This window comes from Contarinia nasturtii, unplaced genomic scaffold (assembly GCF_009176525.2).
Source record: "Contarinia nasturtii isolate CC-2019 unplaced genomic scaffold, AAFC_CNas_1.1 Cnas_scaffold_1688, whole genome shotgun sequence".
Classification (NCBI taxonomy): domain Eukaryota; kingdom Metazoa; phylum Arthropoda; class Insecta; order Diptera; family Cecidomyiidae; genus Contarinia; species Contarinia nasturtii.
The window spans coordinates 1-8,941 of record NW_022199021.1 but is presented as its reverse complement, the minus strand read 5'-3'; the positions used below and the strand labels follow the sequence as shown (position 1 = coordinate 8,941).

Below are 8,941 nucleotides of genomic sequence, written 5' to 3'. Positions count from 1 at the left end.
TTTTTTTGAGTTTTTTTTTCTTCTTTCAAATGAAATATTGTTAGTGTTATTTTCACCGCAAATTTAAAGCGATTTTTGTTCTACCAATGCTATCAGTTAAACAGAATAAAATAGTGATTTGTGTGAATTGGTAGTGATGAAGTACATTCTTAGTCGTTATAAAGACCACATTGAATGAACCCAACACATAATAACAGCAATAATTGTAGTGGTTCTTTTTTTTTTTTTTAAAAGTGCTTTACCCTCTCTACATACATGTATTTACGAATGTGATACGAAACAATATTAAGCGCAGTCCATACAGTACAGTATAAATACACAAACGCTTATCAAACAAATTCTCTACATCAATCAAAAAAGAACATTCGTCGCGCAAAATTAACATCTTTTCTCGGTGCTGAAGCACACGAAGACAAGATAAAATCAATGGAAAATTTACTAAAATCAAAATTGTTTTAAATACATTTTTTATCTTTTTTTTCGCTCTCCGATCGCGTTTATTTTGTTGTTGTAATTTAGTTTAGTGTTTCCTTCATTTGTTAAACGCATACACTTTATTTACAACGTTTACGTATCATTTGGGAGTACATACACACATTCAGTAGGAAACATGTCCGCAGAATTGGTAAGTGTTTTAAGTTTTTTTCCCTTCTTTCTTTCAATTTTAATTCCGATTAAATGATTGGTGTATGTGTGTGCATTTAAAGCGAATGATGAAGCGTTAAGATTCTGAAAATATCGAACGAACAAAAAAATGATGTCCATTCGTCATATTTCTACGTATTAGATTTGAAAGGAAAAAAACCGACACAAAAACCGCAAATTTATCTTTTTTGAAAAGGAGAGAAGGTATTAATGTTGCAAAACGACGTTAAATGCTGCGCAAATTGAAAAAAAAAACACGTAAATAATTGTGTACATGAAGTCAATATTTATTTTCAGAAAATGCCGAAATGTTGTTTTTGTTGTTCATAAAAAATGGAGATACTAGAAAGAATTAGAGAGGCTATGCATAGACATACAACAAACGATCGGAGAGAATATGGGCGCTAAATGTGATTGTGTATGTGAATGTCAAATACACAAAAGTGCATGTGTAGAAGTGAGTGTGTGAATGAATGGACGGTAGTATAGCCATGTGCCAAATCAAAACAATACCTAAAAACGCTACAAAAAAGCAAATGTCTAAAGCAAGACACACAAGACACAATCTAGAAGAAAACAAAACATTCAACATTTTGATACTACATTTTTTTTGACAAAGCGTGACAAAACTTCATTCGTAATTGCGTGGTATTCATGTGAATGATAAGCAACATACACGCACAACAGAGGCAGACACAAAAACCATAATAGAATATAATAAATTCTAGGGGCAGGGCAGTACTAGAATAATAATTTTAGTCTAAAGTAATTCTACGTTGTAAGCAGTAATCCTTACTAATCCGCAGTAATACACACTTGTGTAAATTCTAACAGCAGTGCAATGACGTTTCATGTGTACGTTGTGTATTACATTTGTTAGGAATAAAGCGATCTTCGTCTAGGGGGATTCCGCGCGTATTTATGTACCAAAATTTAACTTCATTCTTAAAATCTCATAAAAATTCAAATATCTCACCGTATCTGACAATATCCGTAAGTATTCACCGATACCCACCATGTAGGATACTTCAAATTTTGTCGAATATTTTGACATTTTTAGAATATGGGTGAATATGAGATAATAATGAATGGTGGTGAATTTTTGGCGCTGCAGACCTATTTATAATAGGTGAATTATTGGGACAGCTTCTAAGCTGTCATGGTAGTTGTTTGTTACATGTGTGTAAGTTTTTGCATTACAAAGCAAAATTGAAATGTGCCATTTGCAATGGAACGGTTCTGGCGTGAGTATCAAAACTTCTACGAATATAAAATTCCAAAAATTATTAAAGATATTTTGGCTGTCTGTGCAATCGATAGAGTGTCATTAAGTAATTTAAATGAACAAAGTATAAAAGAGATTGAACAAATAGTTAATCAGAACAAATCAATATATTTTTTAGTATATAGAAGCTGTCATAATAATTCACCACTTCTTCATTCCCTGTTCTTGTCAAGTTCAACATTGTCGGTATTGCAGTTCAGAAAATCTCAAAATATCTCCCAAAAAACGTAAAGTTGTGTTAACATCTCTTGAATTTGTTGAAATCCCCCGAATTTGTTCATATTTATTCATATTTAAGAGCGCGGAATCCCCCTAGATCTTCGTATATTGCGGATTGAAACAATTTATTCGATATTTATTAAATTAAATTCGATATTTTCCATTTTTTACAATAAAATGTCTCATCCGAAATATAGGGCGATCGCGTTATGCCTAGCAAATGTCATACACAACGTACACATGAAACGTCATTGCACTGCTGTTAGAATTTACGTAAGTTTGTATTACTATGGATTAATATGGATTACTACTCACAACATAGAATTACTTAAACAAAAAAGATTATTCTAGTACTGCTCTGCCCCTAGAATAAATTTAAATCAATTATGAAAATAAATGCAAAGGAGTGGGACAGAGATAGACTGCGATTCGGGATTGAAAGCGAGTGAAAGCAAAAGCAAGCCACAAAAAGAACGAGAGAGGAAGAGAATAAATAGCGGAAAAGAGACATTTTCTCATCACTTGAACATAATTTATTCGGTTAAATTCAACCAATAATGCCAACAATAAAATAAATAATAAATCACGAGATCTGCAAACAACTGGAGTCGGAAGAGGTGGTCTCAATCAGTTGACAATCATTAAATGTAAACAACAACCATGTTGTAGTGAATTTATTTTCAAGCGAACGATTGAATGGTGGCCACTGGCCAGGCTTGTCAGTGTGTGTTTTGTGTATTTTTGCGCTCAAACGATGTGATAAATTGGAAATGTTGCCTACCATTTTATTGTTGGATTCTTGGAACGAAATAATTTGCAATAAAAATTTAAGTAGAAAAAAAATCACGGATAAATTAGCGAAACAATGACATAAATCGCATTTTCTTGAACCAAATTAGATTTCTATATAAATACAATTAAAAAAATAAGTAATTCTTAGAATTCAAAAAAAAAACATGAGCTGATTAATGGATTCAAAAATTATCGTTGTAAACGATATCTCCATTAAAAGAATATAAAGCAAGAGTGTAGTACAGTTTCAAGAGAAACGTCTGTTGCGGTTTGTTGTTATGTTCAGATTTGTGGGTCACCAGATGATATCGAGATCATTCGATTCGAAGTATTATTGAAGAGTCATTTTTTTACTGTTGACCGGTCAAAAGAGTATCAATAACTTTTTAATCTTCCACAATTTAAATGAATAAAATTACTCGAAATGTTCAAAGGCGACCATTTCAAAAGAGTATCTCATAATTGTCGATTTCATGCTTCGTCTCATTTGGCTCAATAAATTCTACGTAAAAATATCGCCGACAATATAATTTTCAGTATATGTAAATTTCTAAAAAGAAAACTATTCTTTTGAAATGTAAAAACGTCAGACAAAACGTCACTTGATGTTTCTGAACTTGATTTCTCCAGAAAACTGAATATTATATGAATTTCAAATTAATTAGATACCATTTCCGCAATTCACAGTGAGTTGAACAATGGTAATAAGTGAATATAAAGAGACTGTCAACATTTCTTCGAATTTTTAAAGAGACGCATAACGCAAACGTTTGTTTTAAATCTACTTTGAATATGTTTCGAGTGTTTCATGGAAATTAATATTAAAAGTTTATAAATCACCTTAAAATTCTGAATCTAGATATAATTGGAGCTTCATTGAAATGGGACTTCGGCTGAAATCAAATAAAGCTCAATTGTACGGCTGGTAATAAAAGCGACTTTAAGCAGAAAAAATCTTAAAAGTGTCTCATAATTTGTACAGGATTTACATAAGATGGAGACGGTTTAAAAAAACTTAAAGTCACTTTTATTCTCAGCCGATCAATTGAGTTCCACTTAATGCACATTGTTCATGTTCATGCTATTATTAGGTTTCGTCATTATCTATAATCTTGCAAAATTACTCATGTGAAGACGCTTCTAATATGTTTGAAGAATCTGATGATATCCATTCATTTGGCTGCTATGGCCCACGCATGGCAACCAAATCCAATTGCATGAAAATGATCAGAAATTCATTCCATAATCATCAGATTTTAAATCTTTGGTACCAGCATTATATTGTGTATGTTACTTTTCACTTTAAGTCGATTATAATGCAAATTCTCTTTGATAGACATCAGCAATAAAAAAGCCCCCATTCATAGAAACACATGTTTTCTTTCAAATGAATCAATAATTTATGAGCACAAGTCGGCGATTTGCATGATTAATTATCATTACTTAATTGATTTCAGGCGATCGTTGTGTGACGATGATTTGCATAAGTAGCGGCCAAAAAACCCATTTGATGATCGAATCAATTTTGATTTCATTTCAAACGATAAACGTGGATCGAATGTTTTTGTCGCGTGGTATATATATGTGTGTGAGACGATCTTCTTCTTCATTTTTGGTCCATTTTACGTCACTTTAAATATATACTTGCGACGTGTGCTTTCCCTTCGTATTCGAGAGAGTGAGAGAGAAAATTGAGTGGGCTTAGCAACGAACAATTGAAACGTGTATAAATATAAAATGTATGCAAATTTAGAAGCAGATTATTCACTTGTTGGCACAGGCATTTGTTGGGACAATTTTTCGAAAGAAAAAAGTTAATTCTATATAGTTAAGAATAAGTTATTTGAAAAAAGAAAAAAAAGAACTTGATTTATCTCATGAAATTGAATTATGTCAAACAATTCGCGGAAAAAAGCCAAACATTTCCACATAAAATTCTGCTTAAAGCGAATTTACTTATTTGTGAGTTTGGAAACGTTAGAAAATGACAATGTATGTTATTGACATAAGCACTATTTCAATCCTCTTAAAACATATCTGATCGGCTTATTTTCAGTACCAGACTCTTCTATACAGCGATATCTCAATTATCGTTAAGTATGAATTCGAATAGTCGGATATTTAAATGCTTTTAATTAAATCATATCATTAGCGTCGATAATGTTTAACACCAAATAGAAACCGGTGACATTCCACACTTTTCACGTATTTCTTTTTGTTTTGGTTACTTAAATTAGATTTGACTGTCACGGTCAAGGCTTGCTTTCATTTTTTTTTTTTTGGCAAGTTACAAGGAATAGAATTTTGCATGCATCATAACTTTTGACAGTGGTTTTTCATTTGATTTTATTGCTGATCTGATTCTGTTCTTTTTTTAAATTTCTTGAATATTTCGCTCTCAATTTCAAAGCAAAGTTATATTTCATAGCTCGAGCTAAAGTCGGGTTACAATTAAAAATTTGTTCAGAATTGAAGCGATCACGGCACATTTAAATCTCATTTATCGAGGTATACAGGCGTGCTCCACATTAAATCGCATGGGAAAATGTAGCAAAACAATTAATCGCCTACATTTTTTTGTGATGGTGAATAAGACACAATGAGAGGTAGTCAGAGAAAAAAAGACAATAGTATCCATCGGTAGAGAAAATAATTTGTATTAAAATTTGGCTTGGAAAAGTTCATGCGCTGGAAAATGTAATTATGTATTATTATTATTATTCATTTTGGAGATTCGCTTCGTATTTCTCTTTGCGCATATTTAAAAAAAAAAGAAGAAAAAATCAAGTGCGTGAAATGGGTCTTACATCTAACGTCTTACACAGTCGGAAATGTTCTCGAAGTGAAACAGACCTTCACATCAAACAACAATAACCACACCGTTGAAATAACACACATTCTCTTTTTCACAATTTGAGCACAATTTAATTTATCTTATGAAACCGCTGAGAAGAACAGCTAGAAAATGATGATGATAAAATTCATCATTATTTGCGTGAAACAAGAATGTATGACCGAACATAATTTTGTATATTGTACCAAAATATAATTGGCGTGTAAATGATTGCCGGAAGAGAGTTTACCTTCTTTATTTGTTTCCGATTTAGTTGGTTTTTCAGTAGCTTTTTGCGTTGGTTTACTGGTGGGCGGCGAAGCAGCTGTTGTAATTTTGATTGGTTTTTGTGTCGTAGATTGTGATTGACTTTGTGCGGTGGCCGATGCTGTGTTGTTACTTTCAACGCAACATTTCATATTCGATGATGGACATTGAACATCTTCAAGCACTTCATAGCAAATGATTGTTGCAAATGAATGCACGCAAATTCCCGGGCATTCTTTGACCTCAGCCGTGCTTGTTATCGAATCCAGTAAACCTAGAAAAAGAAACGAGAAAAAAAATCAAATGAAGAAACAGACAGTTTTTATTATGACACATTTTTAAAAAAATGAAACTTTTAACATATTCGCAGCTTGCATTAATTTCATTTGTATTCTTCGATGGTAAAAGTCATCCATATTTGGTATCAGCTAAATTTTGCATGTTATCCACAATTTTCGAATTAAAAGTGCTAATGTAATGAGAAATCATTTCAACGTTTTCATTTTTTTCTTCCTAAAATGAGAACAATGTATGACAATGCAATGCCATTGTTTCTTATTTTAGCGCACGTTCTCATTCTGGTGATATTTATCAGTGTAATTGCGATTTTATTCGCAAAACCCAGTGTGCTACAAAAAAATCAAAAACATTTTCATTTCAAGACTCTTCGTGGTTCCTTATGCGAACATAGACGGGAATTGATTAAATACACTGGCAGCCGCTGTCTTAAAATGATCTAACGGTATCACTCGCGGTGATGACGGTTTGGATCGAAAATGGTATTGCCTAGTTTAAAGTTAGATACACGAGAACAAACACGAAGAAATGGAATTTCTTACTGAACGATATGGAGCATTACATAAAACAAATGCGAATGTGTGTGTATGTTTATGGCGGGCGCAGATGGTTCAATACAAGTTTTCTGGTCCATTCAAGTTCGACGATAACGACTACTATGATGATCATCGCGATGAATGAATGTTCCGCATTCGATAGCAGGTTAATAAGCAATGATCACGTAATACCGTACCACACAAAATACACTGAAACTACATTTGCGCCCATCAAACTGTAAACCAGTTCGCTGCATACTAAAAGAGCTTGTAACCAATCTTCATCAAATGCACACACAACCACACAGCGCACGAATCAATGTTTAACAGAAGAAGAAGAAAAACCGAACGAAGTTATGTAAAAAAGATAACCATATGCTTAAGAAAAGAAAGCATTCTTAAACTATGCGCGATCGAAACATTCGTGATTTGCCTGAATAAATTTACACTTAAAATACCAAGTTATGCGAATTAGTAACACAGATTTGTTTTGTAAACGATCCAAATAAAGAGAACGAGATGTGTTTGAAATGATTCTATTTCACACATACACACAACACCAATCGAACAATCAGCTCCCATTGGATTTGGTTACAAATTATGCACGACGAATAGGTCAGTGAACGCGCGTGTATTTATCTTTCTTTTTCAGTGTGGGCAGAAGTAGTTTCTGTAAAAAAATTAAATCGAAATGGATGATAATTTTGGTTTACCTGATAAAAAAGTGCCGGCAAAGGAATCGTCTTGAGCCTTGCTGGATGTAGCCAATACGCAAATCCCAAGAAGATATACAGTCCACCTCATTGCAATTGCTTCTACGCTCCCAAACTCAAGTCAAGGAAAGAGTTTTTCTGTTTTGTTTTAAATTTCGATGATTAGTTTCGGTACCGTTTTCTTTTATTGTTTATACTGTCAATGTGGGAGATGCGTGTGTGAAATTCTAAAAAAAAAAATGTGAACATTAAATAATCTATATTTGAAAATTCATTGTGCGAATATGGTGAATTTGCATGTTCAAAAATAAAACGAAAATTCATCAAAGCATTTAACTTATGCGATGGAATGTGTGTGTAAAAATCGTTGGCATGGTTTATTCTGCAATTCAAACATCGAATGAATTGCCATATGAGCGAACCGCCGCACACTTGAACATATTGAGATTCTTTGCCGTGTATAACTGTTACGTTCGAAGAACGTGTTTGTAATACGATCGATGCGAAGAGCTGTGGCAACTTTTCAAGCGAGTTAAAAGAGAAGCGCAAATCATGTTCAATGCGAACGAAAGAGAACGATAAATATAGACGAGAAGAAAAAAAAACAAGCGATTTTGTAAGCAAGTCAATCGTATAACGGTTCTACATATAATCAATATACAAATCACAACACACACTGTGTTCGATCGCTGTTGTTGTTGTTGTTGTTTTTTTTTCGTTCGATCATCATTCAAAAGAGAAAACATTGAACATACACAAAACGCACTTCTTCTCTTTTTTTGGTCAATCGTCGAGTGCGTGGAACAAGCAAGAATTAACCGAGGTGAAAAGTAGAACATTTTCATGGTCAATTTGAATTCTTTTTGTTATATCGGCTCTATTTTAAGACGAGCCAAAATGAAATTAAGATTTTACGAGTTCATTTATGTGTCAATTATTCATTCAATTAAATTCAAAGTGAACGCTTTGAAGTGGCAAAGCAAAATACAAGAAGACGACGAAGAAAACAAGTGACAACTTTCTTTTCGCTCGGCCAATTTCTTTTCAAACGCGCACATCAACTGTCTAGGCATGATAATTGACCTGACAAACAAATCTTTAATCAAAATTGGAGAAAAGTGACGGTTTTTTTTGTTCGGCATTTTGACAGACGAGACACATCAACAATGGTTTAGAACACTTTTGTAACATGCATACTTGTTTTTCTTTCTCGCCTTATTTTCTGCCACATCTCTTGACATGCACACACATACATACACAAGACAAGAACGATAATGGAACTAGTGACTTTTAATGCCAGCAACATGAACGTATATATGGAATGGAAACAATAGAAGCAATAACACAAAAAAAA

General features: G+C 33.0%; 1 protein-coding gene across 1 annotated transcript; it reads right to left on the bottom strand.

The window, feature by feature from the left end:
- Window positions 1-5,875: 5,875 nt before the first annotated feature.
- On the bottom strand, window positions 5,876-8,820 carry LOC116346774 (protein masquerade-like). The gene is made up of 4 exons (XM_031776980.1): window positions 8,785-8,820; window positions 7,588-7,814; window positions 5,957-6,315; window positions 5,876-5,899 (listed from the first exon to the last, which is right to left on the bottom strand). The coding sequence occupies exons 2-4, from the start codon at window positions 7,676-7,678 to the stop codon at window positions 5,876-5,878; spliced, it is 474 nt and encodes a 157-aa protein (XP_031632840.1). The 5' UTR covers window positions 7,679-7,814; window positions 8,785-8,820.
- Between the last annotated feature and the right edge of the window lie 121 nt (window positions 8,821-8,941).

What these genes read in the sequence shown, in the direction of transcription:
- LOC116346774 (XM_031776980.1), bottom strand. Translation starts at nt 7,678, where the DNA reads ATGAGGTGGACTGTATATCTTCTTGGGATTTGCGTATTGGCTACATCC. An exon ending in TGCCGGCACTTTTTTATCAG is followed by an intron (nt 6,316 to 7,587) that starts GTAAACCAAAAT and finishes TTCTTTTTCTAG; the next exon opens with GTTTACTGGATTCGATAACA. An exon ending in AATATACAAAATTATGTTCG is followed by an intron (nt 5,900 to 5,956) that starts GTCATACATTCT and finishes ATCATTTTCTAG; the next exon opens with CTGTTCTTCTCAGCGGTTTC.